Source organism: Pyrus communis, chromosome 6, assembly GCF_041283825.1.
Source record: "Pyrus communis isolate YQ-2024b chromosome 6, ASM4128382v1, whole genome shotgun sequence".
In the NCBI taxonomy this organism is placed as follows: Eukaryota; Viridiplantae; Streptophyta; class Magnoliopsida; order Rosales; family Rosaceae; genus Pyrus; species Pyrus communis.
Window position 1 is genome coordinate 13,580,910 of NC_142570.1, and position 17,633 is coordinate 13,598,542.

The 17,633-nt window shown below is 37.8% G+C and overlaps 1 protein-coding gene across 1 annotated transcript; it reads left to right on the top strand.

The window, feature by feature from the left end:
- Positions 1 to 2,462: 2,462 nt before the first annotated feature.
- On the top strand, positions 2,463 to 3,173 carry LOC148696321 (uncharacterized). Its single transcript, XM_088695187.1, has one exon. It carries the CDS (start codon positions 2,463 to 2,465, stop codon positions 3,171 to 3,173), a length of 711 nt encoding a protein of 236 aa, XP_088551313.1.
- The last annotated feature ends 14,460 nt before the right edge of the window (positions 3,174 to 17,633 follow it).

The window sequence follows — 17,633 nt, forward strand, 5'->3', positions numbered from 1 at the left end:
TCTAACAAGGCTAGGAGGCTACAACCCATCGACGTATCAGTGAGTGGGCATTTGTTTATATATATACATATATATATATATATAAAGTTTTATAGTTTCCATATTTGCTTTTGTATTGATTTATGGCTATCATGCCATGTTTTATTTAATTTTAGAAATGTTATTATGTGGTTGAGATTTATATACTATCATGGCATGTTCATATACATTTTAACTACTCATCATACATTGCTACACCTTATGATAGTGCTCACCTAAGGCAAAGACTAGTCTTTCACGTGTATGTTCACATCCGCACCGCACGCTCACCTTGGATCCAAGTAGGTGCTAGTCCTGTCGTACAAGTTGCAATAGGCAACTTTAACTCATATGTGACTACGAATAACGCTAGTCTTCACGTGATTGTAGCACTAGAGCGTATAGTATGATTACACCTAATCTTGTTCATGTCAAATTCCCTCAGCATGAACTCGTGTGTTAGCATAGATTGATGAGCACTTGATTTTATTATGCTACTGTTGTGATATTGTGATTTGGCGTATTTCTGGATTTATTGTTGATTTACATTTGATTTCATACTTATACGTAGTATGATTTTCTGGAAACTATACATGTTTTATGGCGAAGGGCTAGTATGTTAAAAAAATAAATGTGTTTTATAAACCTTTGTTTTTGCCCACTCACCCTTCTGTTTTTCACCCCTCCAGGTCCTAGTTAGTTGTTACTCTATGGTGTACGAGGAATCTCTTATGGTTCTGACATATCCACAAATAAATGTAGGGGACTTTTCCCGGTTGTGTATTAAGTACTTTATCTAGTTTCGATTGCACACTTTTAGGCCATCTATGCTCTGAACACTGATGTTTTATGGGTTTTTCCCACTACTGCACACTCGCTATTTTAGATTAAATAAATGTTAGTTTTGGTTTAAATTTATCCATATTTTTATGCTTCAGTTCCCTTTTTGGTTACGCATCTTGGGGTGATGGCCAACATGCCTCAACTCCAATCGGGGTATGTCAGTTTCGTATCAGAGCATAGGTTTGGTAGTCGTACATTCCTCGTATGTGTTATAGGTCCTAATAATTTTTGATCTCTTATGTCAGAATCATGCCACCTCGTAAAGCGCCACTTATCTCTTCTGAGACTAATTTTCCTAATTTTGGGCAACTCGGTGAGGCTATTACCAGTGCCATTCAGTCGACACTTCATTCTCCCCAAAGGACTACCTTAGAGACCATATCCCATCTTTAGATAAATAATCTCTTTGGCAATAAGGGGCCCGAGAAATCTGAGGTTTGGATCGATCATGTTGAGAAGACCTTTTACGTTATGAAACGACAAGGGAATCTTCTAGCGGAGAGATGCGTCGAGACATTGACTTGGTTCCTCTGTCTGGGAGTGGAATCATGGTGGGCTTAGGAGTTACACCTGTTGTCTACTCAAGATTCCATGAATTAGGATGTTTTCAAGCTCCTATTTAAGGCTAGATGAGACCTCCAGAATACAAAGATTGGAAGAAAAACGAATTCACGGTGTTGAAGCGAGGTAAAATGTCAGTCACAGAGTATCACCGGAAGTTCACTGACTTATCTCGTTATTGTCCCTAGATTGCTAGGAATCCCAGAGAGATGCTCTGTTATTTTAAAAGGAGGACTCATAAGTGACTGTGTTCTTTAGCGACTTCTACTCCATGCTCTACCTACCAAGAATTCTTTGAGGTTCTGCTTCGTGTTGAAGATTCTGAGAATGCTCCTGATGATGATGATGATGATGATGATGATGAAGATAACAATATTGACCTGAAGAATAATAATAAAGGGCAATCATTATTTGGCCCTCGAAAGACTTAGAGTTTCGAGAGAAACGGTAATAGTTCTAGATCATCTAGCAATAGGTCAAATTCTAATACGCCTTGAAGGGGCGGCAAGTTCACAAGCAGTTCACACTTTTAGAGTTAAAGGAACTTCAACAATTTCGATGCTCAGCTCTATCACATATGCAATCATCGTCATTATGGTGATTGTAAAAGGAGAAGTAATGGATGATATATATGCGGTCAGATAGGGCACAGAGCTAATCAATGCCTTCAGAATCAGAAACCTCAACCTCCTACTCTACCATATGTAGTTCCTTTATAGCAGATTCCAGGACCTGGTACCTACATGTTGACAGGTTATAGTGGTGATTTTCACTTCCAAGGCGACATATCCCAATATTTGGGAGGAGCATATCAGTACCCACCTGATCCTTATGACCATGGCGATTATCCACAATACCAGGGAGGTTATACGCTATATCAGGCTGGCATATCACAATGGTATGCTGGAAGACAATATCAGAATCTTGATGTAGCTTCTAGCAACGGCGACTCGACCATGCAGCCTAATCAAACCAACTAGGGTTGAGGTAATCAGGGACGCGGCAATCAGGCAAATAGGGGTTGTGGAGGCAGATAGCAAATGCAGGGTCGTGTCAACAATATCACATTGCAGGATGCTCAGAGTAACCCCGATTTGATCATGGGTACGTTGAATGTTCTTGATCATCTCGCTAGAATTTTAATTGACTCGAGTGCTATTCGTTCGATTATTTCCCATATGTTTTCTCAAAAGACTCAACCTCACCCCACTCTCCTCACTTATGAGTTGGAGTTCTCGATAACTAGGGGTGAAATTTGCTATGTTAGTCGGGAGTACCGAGGATATCCCGTTGTCGTCGAGGATGTCATAATGCCAGCTAATCTTGTTCCCTTGGATATTGTTGATTTTGAAGTTATCTTGGGCATGGATTGGTTAGATTACAATCGTCCCATCTTGAATTGTCACCAGAAAATTGTTACCTTCCATCAACAGGGCATGCCGATTGTATCTTTTGTCGACGAATGTAGTGGTCTGAAACATGGAGTTATCTCTGCCATAAGGGTTAAGCAGATGTTGAGGAAGGGTTGTTACGGCTACTTGGCTCATGTATTAATAACTGAGGAAACTCCTGCACGGGTGAAAGACATTCGGGTAGTCAAACACTTTCTTGATGCTTTTCCCGATAATTTACCTGGCTTACCACTGGATCGTGAAGTGGAGTTCACCATTAGCCTAATTCTAGGTACCGACCCTATTTATCTAACTCCTTATCATATAACTCATACGGAGTTGAGGGAATTAAAAACCTAGTTGCAAGAACTTGTTGATAAGAGGTTTATTCAGCCGAGCACTTCTCCTTGGGGAGCTCCAGTCTTGTTTGTGAGGAAGAAAGACGGAACTTTGAGGCTATGTATCGATTACAGACAGCTGAATCAGGTGATGATTAAAAACCATTATCCGTTGCCTTGTATTGATGATCTTTTTTATCAGCTTCCTGGTCCTTATGTTTTCTTGAAAATTGATCTTAGGTCTGGCTATCATCAGTTGAAGATCAAAAGTGATGATGTTCCAAAAACAGTTTTTCGAACTCGATATGGTCATTATGAGTTTCTCATTATGCCATTCGGGTTAACTAATGCTCCAGCAGCTTTTATAGACATGATGAATTGAGTATTCTGTCTGTACCTTGACAGGTTCATAATTATTTTCATCGATGACATTATGGTGTATTTTAGGAGTGAGACTGACCATGTTAGACATTTACTTCTAGTTTTGAAGAAGCTAAGGGAGAATCAACTATATGCTAAATTCAGTAAATGCTAGTGTTGGCTGGATTATGTGTCATTCTTGGGACACATGGTATCAGCTCAGGGGATTCTCGTGGATCCTCAGAAAGTAGCAGCACTGGAAAATTGGGAGTAACCTCATATTGTCACTGAAGTATGGAGTTTTCTTGGTCTTGCTGGCTACTATTGACGCTTTGTGAAAGACTTCTAAGCTATAGCACTGCCTCTGACAAGGTTGACCAGGAAAGGATTAATTTTGAATGGAGTGATGATTGTGAATGGAGTTTTCAACGGTTGAAGTACTGTCTCACTCATGCGTCTATTCTAGCACTTCCCGATGATAGTGGGAATTTCGAGATCTATAATGACACCTCTCTAAATAGTCTAGGCTATGTATTGATGCAGCATGGAAAAGTGATCGCGTATGCTTCACGACAATTAAAGCATTATGAAATGAACTACCCTACTCATGATTTTGAATTGGCAACTATTGTTTTTGCCCTAAAAATTTGGCGGCACTATCTTTATGGGGAAACGTGTAGAATCTTCACTGACCATAAAAGCCTCAAATATATGTTTACTCAGAAAGAACTTAATCTTCGGCAGCATAGATGGATGGAATTGATCAGCGATTATGATTGCACTATTGAATATCACATTGGTCATGTGAATACCGTGGCAAATGCTCTTAGTAGGAAATCTCACAGTCGACTCAATGCTCTTTATGCATGTCATGTTCCTTTTCTCATCGACCTAAGATCTAGGTGACCCACTTTGGGAGTGGATCACGAGGGAGCTCGACTTGCCAACTTTCAAGTAAGACCAGTTTTGTTGAATCGCGTTCTCGAGGCTCAGACGAATGACTCAAAATCCCAATAATTAAAGCAAGCAGTGTTGATCAACAACAGGGGAGATCTCAGGATTTGAAGGCCTAATGGTATGCTTGCTTATGCAGGGAGATCAAATGTATGTACCGAATGTGGAAGAACTGAAGAAGGAAATACTTTATGAAGCGCATATCTCAGCTTATGCAATGCATCTCGGGAGTACTAAAATATATCATACTATCTGACCTTTCTACTACTGGCCAGGAATGAAAAAAGAAATTGTGGAGTATGTGAGTCGTTATTCAGTCTGCCAGCAGGTCAAAGCGAAAAGAAAGAAACCATTCGGGTTGCTACAACCACTTGCTATACACCAGTGGAAATGGGAAGATATCATAATGGATTTCGTGCACAAGCTGCCTTATACACGAAATGGCTATGACGATATCTAGGTAATTGTAGATCGGCTTACCAAGTCAATGCATTTCCTACCTCTTCGTGAAAACTACCCTTTGAGTTGGTTGGCAGAACTTTTTGTCTCTGAAATTGTCAAGTATCATGGTGTCCCAGTTAGTATTATTTTTTATCGGGACCCCAGATTTACTTTGAAATTTTGGGTAGCTTTTCAAGAAGCTCAGGTTCGAAATTACTCTACAGCACCGCCTATCATCTTTAGACCAATGGGCAATTAGAAAGAACTATTCAAACGTTGGAAGACATGATGAGATCTTCAGTCCTGCAGTTCGGAGATGCATAGCACAAGCGTTTACCTTTGATAGAATTCGCCTAAAACAACAGCTTTCACTCTAGCATTGGTATGTCACTGATAGGATTAAAAGCACACCACAAAGTAGCACACAAATGTCCTACTGATTTTCCTTATTAACACTAAGATTTGTCAATTGTAACATATGAAAATAAGGGTCTTTCCGGCAGAAGATTGTTTTATCTAACTACTTAAAATGTCACAAAAACTGGGCTATTGTCCCTACTGACCAGCCACCGAAAAATAATTATTAGACCGACTTACACTTATCTAAAGTCTACGAACTTTTATATGCAGATACTAGACACACAGAGCTACACTCACACAATATTTTGGGATTTTTGGAGTTGATTTGCTATTTAAATTAAATCGAACAAAAACAGGACAAAAACAAATTTTAAGTAGTTCGCAGATTAAGAAAAACGAGTTAGGGGAATTGCTATCCACCACCAAATAATCATGCAAACATGTTATGTTTCATTCAAATTCCTTTCATTTTCGGATGAAGATGCTCAAGTTGGCTCAATGTTAGAACTCAACCTATTACTCTTTCTTATGTAGTATGTTAAGAGAGTGGCGTTTTCAACTTAACTTAGTCCCTAACATGCAATCTAGAATGGTGTGTTCATAGATTTAACAAGTAGAAATCATTAAGAGCGAAAAGAGTTTGAGTCATCACAAGGCATCGTAAGTACTAGCGTTGTCTTACTTATCCTAGAAATTGATTCACATGTTAATCGCAATAAACAAGTACTACTCTAGAACATATGTAGGTCCTCATTCGACAAGGGTAGGCACACACATATTCATAGTATTAGAATCCTAGATATGCTTACTAAGTATCCATCCGTAGAAAACACATAAAGAATTCATCAATGAGACAAGTAGTGAACCAATTTTCATCCATTCATAAAAGTAATTCAAACGAAATGTCATAGCAAACTTGCAATCATATTCGGGGCTTCAAAACAGCCCCTAACAACTAAAAATTAGTTACACATAATTCTCAAATTAAACCAAAAGAAAGACATGAGTTTGAGAAGATAAAACCGAAATAAGAGAATACCAAGATTTCCTCCTTCCTTTCCTTCCTTCCCCAACGCAGCAGTCTTGCCTTTTTTCCTTGCTTTCCTTCCTTTTTTTCTATCTTTATTTTTCCACCTTTTTTTCCCCTCTTTGCCGCTGCAACCTGGAGCCCTTTTCTTCTTTTCTACTGCTACAGTTTTTTCTCCATAACTCACCCCACTAACAGCCATTTAGTGATGACAATAAGTGAGAGGAAATGCTAAAATAATTGTAACCCTTTGGGCAGCCTTTATGCTCATTACCCCCACTTAATTTTCCATTTCCTCTGATACTTGAATAGGTGTCAGCTGGCTCGTTCTTGGCTGCATCAGTTTTGGCTGCTAGTTTTATTGGATTTATTGCTTTCAATGCTTTCTTGTCAGTTACAAACTGCTCAGCCTCTTGGGAACCATTTAGTGTTAAAATGGCCATAACGTCTTCTAGGAAAATGATATTAACAATCCGTGAAATGCTCCAGAAAATAGACATCCGTAGCTTTCCAAGCATATAAGGCTCATTCTCTAATTCATTCTGAACTGTCCACAACTTGCTTCCAAAGTCAGCTGACCTGCACAGGCAGTTTTGACGAATTTGTTACTTAAAATTCCACTTGTGCTATTTTTCTTTTCTTTACTTGACAAATCCTACAAAACACAAAAACAAACTAAATAGCTCAAAAATATAAGGAACTAACTAAGAAAAGACAAGTGAATTTGATGTAAAATTTATTTAACTATGAGCTTATTAGTCACCCTTTGAGGCGCTTTATAGGAAACCTTGTCATACCCCATTCTGTTGGTCCGAAGTTGGCAAAAGAGTTTTGGTGGGCCCTGAAATCTTGGATGAGATGACACAAAATATTCAAGTCATAAAGGCTAACCTGAAAGTAATACATGATCGACAAAAAAGTATAGCAGATAGACATTCGATCGACAGAGTATATAAGGTTGGAGATTGGGTATTCTTAAAGTTGTCACCATGGAAAGGCATGGTATGTTTCGGGAAGAAAGGAAAGCTAAGTCCTCGTTACATTGGACAATATCAGATTATTGAACGAGTTGATGAAGTTACTTACCGACTTGATCTACCTCCAGAGTTGTCAAGAGTGCATAAAGTGTTCCACATGTCCATACTTCGGAGATATGTCTCTAATCCGTCACATGTGATTCCTCCTCAGCTGTTGGAGATTAACCCAGATTAACTTATGATGAGGTTCCAATGACAATTCTTGACTAGAAAGCCAAAGTTCTCAGGAACAAAACTGTTTGTATGGTGAAGGTCTTATAGAGAAACCACTCTGTTGAGGAAGCTACTTGGGAGACAGATGAGTGTATGCGAGAGTTTTATCCATGTTTGTTTTTTTTACTGATCTTTAGTAGTGTTGAAATTTTGGGGATGAAATTTTCTTAAAGGGGTAGATTGTGACGACCCGTCCCTAAATTTTCTATGTAATTTTCTCCTCGAGTGTAAATTGACGTTGAGGCCTTTTTCGAAAAAAGTGGAACCTGATGTGGACGTAGTTATTCGACTTTTAATTTATTTTTCTCGTTATCTTAATAATTAGTAGTCATTGTTACGATCACGTGAGCACGAGTTATTCCTGAATTAGAGTTGTAACGAAAAAGTTACATTTAGTTAAATTGCGTTAGCAACGGGTAAATTTGTACTCATGTGCGTTAATTTTTCAGTGTAGGAAGCTATTGTTTTTTATAAGGGGACATATTTTGTGTAATATGAAATTGTACAAATCCTATTCTTTTTTCTCTTTAAAATATGTCTTGTGCCTTATTCACTCTCACCAACCAATTAATCACTTTCCCATTTCTTCTCACCCAATCAGACATCACTTGCTCTCTCTTTTTCTCAGCCAATCAGAAAGCTTTCTCTCTCTCTCTCTCTCTCTCTCTCTCTCTCTCTCTCTCTCATCATCATCTCTTTTTCTCAGCCAATCAGAAAGCTTTCTCTCTCTCTCTCTCTCTCTCTCTCTCTCATCATCATCATCTTCTTCTCTCCTCACCCGTAACTCTCTCTTCTCTACAACAACAAGGATCACCTTTAAAATTTCATAGATCGAGACTCAAGCCACCATCATCGTGCTCCTTTCATTCTCATGAACCAATCCGTACCAACCGATCACAAAATGGAAAAGTTTTGAGTGTCCAACCCAGAGCAACTCGAAGCTCCGACTGGGGTGAAGTTTTCCCCAACGTTTTTCTGTTCGAGTTATAAGATTTTGGGAGCTTTGGAAGCATTAACGCAACTCCCCAAGCCCATTAGCCTAGCTTTGAAGTGGAGCCGACGAGGAAACCCATGTGTTTGAGAAGTCAAGTTTAGGTCCGAGACTTTCGAGACAATTTTAGTCCATTTCCGTCCACTTTTTAGACATCTGAAAGAAACCAGCCACTTTTTCTAGAATCCGGCGAACCAGATGGAAGCGCCGGCATCGGCGGACGACAAAGGACCATCGGAGAAGAAGGAGAATATTCCGTCAAAGTTGATGGAATATTCTGACGCCGTCAGTTATTTCACATATAGGTGATACTTACCCGAGGAGGTATGATGACTAACAAGGCTGAGAGGCTACGACCCATCGACATATGAGTGAGTGGGCATCTGTTTATATATATATACATATACATATATATATATATATATATTTATAGTTTCCACGTGCTTTTGTATTGATTTATGCCTATCATGCCATATTTTATTTTATTTTAGAAATGTTATTATGTGGTTGAGATTTATATACTATTATGGCACGTTTATATACATTTTACCTGCTAATCATACACTGCTGCACCCGGTATTAGTGCTCGCCCAGGGTTAGGGCTAGTCTTTCACGTGTATGTTCACATCCGCACCGCATGCTCGCCTTGGATCCAAGTAGGTGCCAGTCTTGTCGTACAGGTTGCAATAGGGAACTCCGACTCGTATGTGACCGCGAATATCGCCAGTCTTCACATGATTGTAGTACTAAAGAATATATTATGATTACATCCAGTCCTGTTCATGTCAGATTCCTTCTGTATGAACTCGTGTGTTAGCATAGATTGATGAGCGCCTGATTTTATTATGTTGTGATATTATGATTTGGCGTATTTCTAGATTTATTATTGATTTACATTTGATTTCGTACTTATACGTAGTATGATTTTCTAGAAATTATACATGTTTTACGGCGAGGAGTTAGTATGTTCAGAAAATAAATGTGTTTTATAAACCTTTATTTTTTCCCACTCACCCTTTTGTTTTTCGCCCCTTCAGGTCATAGTTTGCTGTTACTCTGTGACGTACAAGGAATCTCTGACAATTCTAACATATCCATAAATAAATGTAGGGGACTTTTCCCGGTCGTGTATTAAGTACTTTATCTAGTTTCGACTGCACACTTTTAGGTCATCTATGCTCTGAACACTGATATTTTATGGGTTCTTTCCACTATTGCGCACTCGTTACTTTAGATTAAATAAATGTTAGTTTTGGTTTAAATTTATCCATATTTTTATGCTTCACATTCGGGTGATGGCCAACATGCCTCGATTCCAGTCGGGGTGTGTCACCTAATCTTGCGAATGCAAAGCTGTGATTGCATGATAAAACATGCAACTCACAGCACCAAATCGCTGCCTTTGTCCAAACTGCTTTTTTTATTTCACAGAGTCCATGGATAGTGGTAGCCATCAAAAGGGCCAAGTCCTCAAGGACTTGGTCCCGAATCTTTTTGGGAAGATTCCTCTTGGTCTTCATGGAGAGGAATTTGGGGAAAAAAAAGAAAAAAAAGAAAAAAAGAAAAAAAAGGGGGGCTAACTTGGGCATTTGGCCCTCCATTGAAGATGGCCTAGTATATTGAATAATATATGAACACAAATATATTATTGTGAGTGAAATTGCTAAAAGTAGTATAATATGGAAAGGAAAAAAAAATAGAATAGAGCATTGGTATGGAATTAGACAGAAAAATAATTTCCACACATTATTTTTCTTTCATGCAAACATTTGTTTATTTATGTCTATCAATTATTGTTTGCTTTATTTGATTCAAAAACTAGATATAAGCAGATATGCGCGCGAGGAGTAAAAAAGTTGCATAAGTTAGTTCCTAATGGAATATTTTACAACTAATTACAAATTTTCCCACTGAAACTCTCAATTATTTCACTTTGGTTTTTATTTTAGTATAAGTAAAATTCTACACTAATTTACATTGAAAAGAAAGATTTAAACCCATGACGTAGTGAGTCAAAGAGAAAGATTCTAACCATCAAAAAAATTCATCAAATGCATTTTAGTTTTGTATGGAACACCACTAGTTTTTAATTTTTTATTTTATTTTATTTATTATTATTATTGGACACTCTTTCAAAAGTTTAAACACCAACTAGGTACGGAAAAAGAGTTTGAGAACTAAAGTGGAAAATTTTAGAAATTGAAGGGACAAATTTGCAAGTAACCTATAAGATTAAGCGTTGCATATCCCATCCGCACAAAGAAAAATAAATTTGTGATGGGGTGTTAACCTAATTGATGTGATTAGGAGTACTAATTTGACCACTAGTTTTTTTTAAAAAAAAAGGTATTATTTTCAGGTGAGGAGATGCCCATATTTGGATCACTTGATTTAGACTTTAGTTGTAATTTGTCACCATACTGAGACGTTATGTTGAATCCAACCATTACAAATAATGTGGTTAATCATCTAAGACTCCATTACAATTAAAGTGGTTAATCATTTGAGATTTTTAGTTGTGAAGAGGAATAGCGTATAATTTCACAAACATTTCTTAGACACATAATAACCTTAAAAAATTAAACAACAGTTCCATTATTCATAACTTATTGAACAAATAACAATACAAGCTTTTGTTAAAAAATAACAATATAAGTTACAATAGTCAATGACGTGTTCTCACACTTTGAAAACGCTCCATTATAGCTTCATTATGAATAGAAGAAAAAAAACATTGCTCTCAATATAAACCACCATGCTATCACTCAACCATTGATTTCCCATTCAGTTATGCAATGGACTCTTCACAATATTAATAGCGGAAATGGCTCTCTCCACTGAAGCAGTAGCAATCGGTAAGACCAAAGCAATGTAATTAATTAGCAAATACACATGATTATTATTATTTTTTGGCTGTTGGTGTTTTTATTTTATTTTATTAAACTAACTTGGCCTAAAATTATGTCATTTTGGTAAGGTAATATTTAAAAAAATAAGAATAAGAAGAAGAGCAACTCTTCTTTTAGGCATTTTATCAAACAGCTGGAGGGTATGTATGAAACCAACTCCAATCTTTAAAGGGGCAACACCCAAGGTATCCGTGGGCATTCACTAGAGTTTGGAGGGTCAGCCGACCCCCCTTTCCCCTTAGTCCGTCCGCCACGGACCATTACGGTCTAGTGGTATTCCTCTTCATTTGTGAGTAAGAAGTCTTAGGTTTGATTCTTGCCAAAGATGGATTTGAACCACATTATTGCTAGCCTATTGTGAGACTTAGCCCACCCCCTCTCCTTAGTATAGATAATATTGTTTGTCAAAAAAAAAAAAATCAATATAAGATCATATAACAATCTTATGTAGAATCGTGCAAAATTCAATCCTATATTAATAACTCAAAGCAAGCTAAGTAGCGGTTGGAAATTTATTTTTCCGATAAGAAGTAAGGGATTGGAATTGGTTCCGGAAGTCCTAAAAAAACCTTTTTAACAAGTAAAAGGTTTTTTTATAAACACCCCACATGTTGTTAAATACACCCTACTTAAAAATGTAATACTAAACAACTTGTAACTCTAATATGAAATGACTATTTAGCTACTCTTACTCTCCATTGCAGAACAAAACCCTAAAAGCACAAATACGTTGATGAAAAAATATCTTTTGATGAACAGAACAAAAAATTGAGTTTTGCTCCTCGTTCATTCGTTGGTTTTCACATTCAAGAAATTATTTAAATAATGGAATAAAAATTTGACTTTTTGCAAAGCCCTGCTCTAATTGGAATCCAAGAAATAAGAAGAAAACATGAGAATGTTGTAAAATTTTAAGATGTAATTAAATGTAGTATTGTCACATCCCCGCCCGGGCCGCCACCACATCCCTAGCTCGACTCCATCATAGCACAATATTGTCCGCTTTGGGCCCCGATCACACCCTCACAGTTTTGTTTCTGGGAACTCACACGAGAACTTCCCAGTGGGTCACCCATCCTGGGATTGCTCTCGTGCGAGCTCGCTTAACTTCGGTGAACTCTGAAGCCAGTGAGCTCCCAAAAGGCCTCGTGCTAGGTAGAGATGGGAATAATATACATATAAGGTTTACAGGATCCACTCCCCTGGGCGATGTGGGATGTTACAATCCACCCCTTTTAGGGGCTCGACGTCCTCGTCGGCACACTTCCGGCCAGGGATTGGCTCTAATACCAAATTGTCACATCTCGGCTCGGGCCCTCACCACATCCCGGGCTCGATTCCACCGTAGCACGATATTGTCCGTTTTGGGCCCCAACCACGGCCTCACGGTTTTGTTTCTGAGAACTCACACGAGAGCTTCCCAGTGGGTCACCCATCCTGGGAATGCTCTCGCTCGAACTCGCTTAACTTCAGAGTTCCTACGAAACCCGAAGCCAGTGAGCTCCCAAAAGACCTCGTGCTAGGTAGAGATGGGAATATGCATATAAGGCTCACAGGATCCACTCCCCTAGGCGATGTGGGATGTTACAAATATTCTTGTGGCTGTTTGATGAAGAAATTCAATGTTTTTTGGCTGGTTGGAACTAACATGACCTTATAAGAACAATTCCTACCATTTGTCCAATAGGCTTCTTAGAATCCAACATGATTGTTCAAGAAAATTTGACGAATGTTTATAAATCAAACGGCAAGATGTAAATTTTATACCACAATTTAATTCATCTTTCTTGTCTTTAAAATGTGGATTATTCTTTTGTTTGAAAGAGATGAAAAGTTTGATGTGTAGTTAATTAGGTGATGATTGTGCGGTGTGTGAGGTGTGGGGTGTGTGAGATGTGAGGTGTGAGGTATAAGGTGTGAGGGTAGTATTGGAAAATGTGTGGGGTGTGCTAAGAAAAAATTTAATTTAAAAAGTAAATATGGGGTGTATTAAGTTTGTGGGTGTAGTCAACAAAATGTGGAGTGTTAATAAAATAAGCCTAAGTAAAAACGTTTTATTGTATTAGATACAAAGACTTAAACATCATTTTGGGGTGGTAGAAGGACTTTTGGGTGAAATGATTTTAAGTACTCTTCTGAATAAAATTTCAACATGCTTATAATAAAAAACATTTTTTTTATAGTGCTTAGGACATAAGTATTTTTTAGAAATAGTCGACATGCTTATAATACAAAGCATTTTTTTATGATAGTGCTTAGGACATAAGTATTTTTCAGAAGTAGTAAGTAAGCTTTTATGATTAAGAACCACATTATGAGATAAATATGGAGAAAATTAAAATCGCTTGCATTTTTTTTAAACATTTTTTAGATCAAACATTGGTTCTATTTTAAGTTATGATTAAGTCGTTTCAAACAATATCCACGACAACATTTTTTATATTTATTTAAATTACATGTTATTATTGTATATATATTTTTTTTAAATTAAAATGCTAATTATTGAATTCCAACCATTTCCTTTTTAAAGTGATATTCTTTGTGCGTGACCTGGACGCAGTTCTGGTTTGTTGAATTTTGAGAACATGGATTTCTCAAAATATGATGACAAATTTAGCATATAGCAATTGTGGTTTATGGGTGATTGCACGTAGCATGTGATGATTAATCAAATATAAATGAAGTAGAGGTAAAGTGAGCAAAGGGGGAAAAGAAATTCTCGTTAAAAGAGTAAAAGTGAGCTCCAATATCCCAACGACTAGATCCAATCTTTGCCACAAACAAAGGAACAGGGCACATACATGACAAAATCATTATTCCTCAAATATTTTTTGTTTAAAAGGGAACCAGTAGGTAGTTTTGCCAAGTTAATCTACTTTTTTGAAGGGCAAAGAGACTTACAAAAGTCATGACTCTAGGGTTTCTGGGTAAGAGGTGCCGTGAGCATTATCGCGCTGATCTTCAAGATACCACGTTGGTCGAGATCAAGTGGAAGGAGGTTGAGTGGTTGATGGGAAAGATGGGTTTTGATGATTATGGGATAGGTAAGTTCCTAGAAAACTTAATTGGATTCTTGATAAATGGGGAAAAGGTAATCATGAACTTGAATAAGGTAAGAATGCATGATAATTGGCTGTTAGTGGAGTGGGGAAGGAACCCTTAGGAGACCTTTGAATTGATATATCTTCTTGTCCCAAGTGTTAGAAGGGTTAAGTGGTGTCTGGCAAAGTGGTATGTTATGTTAGGGTTTTTTGGTTTCTCAACTAAGTTAAGTTTTGCTTGTTGTGTTTTCTTTTTCTTAATTGGTATGTGTAATTGGCTGTTTGTGTGTTTCTTGCTTTTTTGGCTGAGTTTTTTTTTTTTTTTTTTTTTTTTTTTGTGACTCTGTATTCTATGTTCTGGAGAACTTATTTCCTTATGTTGAAATTGTCTGTCTGTAGTCGAAATCGTTATTGGCTTTGCTTGGGGCGTGTAATGGTTTAACTTCTCTTGGGGTTTGCTTTCCCTAGAGACGATTGACTTTTCAAGTCTAGATTCTTTTAATTTGATCGAAGCTAGACTATTTCGTCTGAAGTTTCGAGGTCCTTGCATCATGCACGCAGACGTATTTCCCAGGTTTAGGTCCTTTAGCTTTAGTTTGCTTGCGTAGTTTCATTATGCTAGTAGGGTTCAACAGTTGGGTTCCCCCAAAATGGTGCTATTTATACCAACCCCTGGGGTGATTGTTATCCCCGCAAAACCCTCTAGTTCTGATCCTTTTGTTTCCTAGTGTTCTCACAATGACAAACCCTCAGCTGGCTGCTTCCTTTTCCAACAATGCCCGTAGGCCTAGAATTTGCTCGGAGGGTAATATCCCGAGTTGGGAGAACACTTTTCCTGTTCTTCAGCCTAGGCAAGACCTGGTGGTTGTTGAAAAAGCTATGAGCACTTTCACTATGGAGCGTGGTGTGACTAGGGTTAATTGTTGGAAATGTGCCCTAAAACCAATCATATGATGATACTTTATGGACATTTCACATGTTAAACTAATCTAGTTTAATGTAAAGGGCAAAGATTATTGTTTGAGCCGTCTCATATAAATGTTATATGCTTAAACGATAAGTCCAAGGAATATGTGATTGGAAGAATGCGATCTAAAGAAGTTAGATTCATGAGACCATTCTTTCGTTGACACATCCTAAACGTTCCTGATCATAGGATTGTCAATTGGGCATTGACAGTCCGTTAAGATCAGTACGTGCTATGTCTTCTCTCAGGGAGAGTGACTAGTCTCGAGTCATTGGTGTGTGTGACATCAAGACAAGTACGTAGGTGCTCAATAGAGAATGAGTTCACTGAACACGATCAACGAAGAGTTCTCATATTCATGTCACATGAGAACTCATGGTTGGGATAATGCAAATTAGTCTTTTGACCTGAGGCATCACAGTTGTCTTGTGGTTAGGTCCTTAATCTTTGATTATGTCAAAGTCACTCCATCAGGAGGGTGTCCACGGCATCGTTGGGGTTAAGCCACTTAGCCATGGAGGCAAGTGAATGCACAATAAGGGATCTCTAACCTTCAAACTGTTTGAGGGAGAATACTCTATGATATGATTTAGAATCTCTGGCCAGAGTATGAATGAGATTTAGGAATGTGTTCCAAATCACATTCAAGGTAATCATATAAGCACAAGACTCACATTGGATAGTAGACATGAATAAACTATCAAACCAAACAATGTGGTCAAGAGTATTGTATTAGAGAAAGACCGTATTGCATTTGTAATCCTAAAACTGAATAGGTTCTCCACCTCTTCTGATTAGCTTGGGTAACCATGACATGCTGCTAGGCGTCAACCATGGTTTGTGGAAGCCCTAAAAGTGTATTATCACTAACGGGAGAATTGAAAGTAAGTTTCAATTCACAATCGATTTGAAAGAGTTTGAATCGCCCACTGCCTCGCTAAAAGGAACCTAATGGATCGTACACCGTGTAAGGTAGAGATTGAAGATTCAACGGAGATGAGTAAGAATAATTAAATGGTTTAATTATTTATGGCAAGGATTAATTAATATGATTATTAATCAAACGAATAAGTTCGTTAAAAGACCACGGGATAGTTTTGGACCTTAAGGCCCAATGGGCTTCAAACGTCAAGTCCATTAACTTAAGTTGTATGACAACTTAATGAATAATGATTCACAAAGGCCCAAATAGCCCAATAAATCCCATATGGCCGGCCATTTAGAGGAGGGTAGTGAACTTGGCTTAATTACAAGTTTGCCACTCCATTGTGAGGTGGTATAAAGACATCTTTATAGCCATTTCATCCTTAGGGTTTTCTTAGGAGTAAAGATGAGAACAAAAACCTCTCTTTGCTCTCAAAGAGGCCGGCCACCCTAGAGGAAAACATCTAGCAATCTTACTTCCTCTAGGTCACTCATTTCTTCTACAATATGCCTTGGTGTGGAGACTTAGAGGTTCTCAATTTTGGGAACTTGGAGAAACCTTTTCATCCATCCAAATCCATGGATCTAAGATGCAAGGAATGAAGGCCCTCTCTTTGGGTGATTAGCCTTTGCTTATGCAAAGAGGAATCTACAAAGGTATTGATTTCTCAACTCACTTTGTTTTGAGTTGAGTCTTGGTTCACCTATCTACTAGGCTTTGAAGTTCATGGGTTAAGTTTTGTTTTTGAGTGCATATAAACATGATTTCGCCTTTTAATTGTTAATTGCATGTTGTTGATGTTGCTCAAATGAACTTGTTTTTAACAAATCTTCCTTCATTAATACCCATTTTGCTCATCCATCAATGTTGAGCACATGCTTTCTAGGGTCTTTATAGGGAAGATGTTTAGGTAACCTCTTGATGTTCGTTTGATCAAGTGGAAGCTGAGACTCTTATGGAAGAGTGAGATGAAGAGTACCTTTTACCTTGATCACTTCAGCAGAAAATGGTTTGCTCTCGAGTTTACTAATGAAGATGATCTAAAGTTTCTTATCAAGAATAGGCTATGGTACGTGCGTGGCCAACTTTTCCATCTTGAAAGGTGGACAACAAATTTTAAAGGTACTGATGTCATTACAAAGTTGATTGTCTGATTACGATTGCCTCGGGTCCTGGTGTAATATAAGGAGGAAAAGATAATCAACTTTGGATGTGATCGTGGATGAGGATGTCAAAGTCGGCTTACCAAAGTATGTG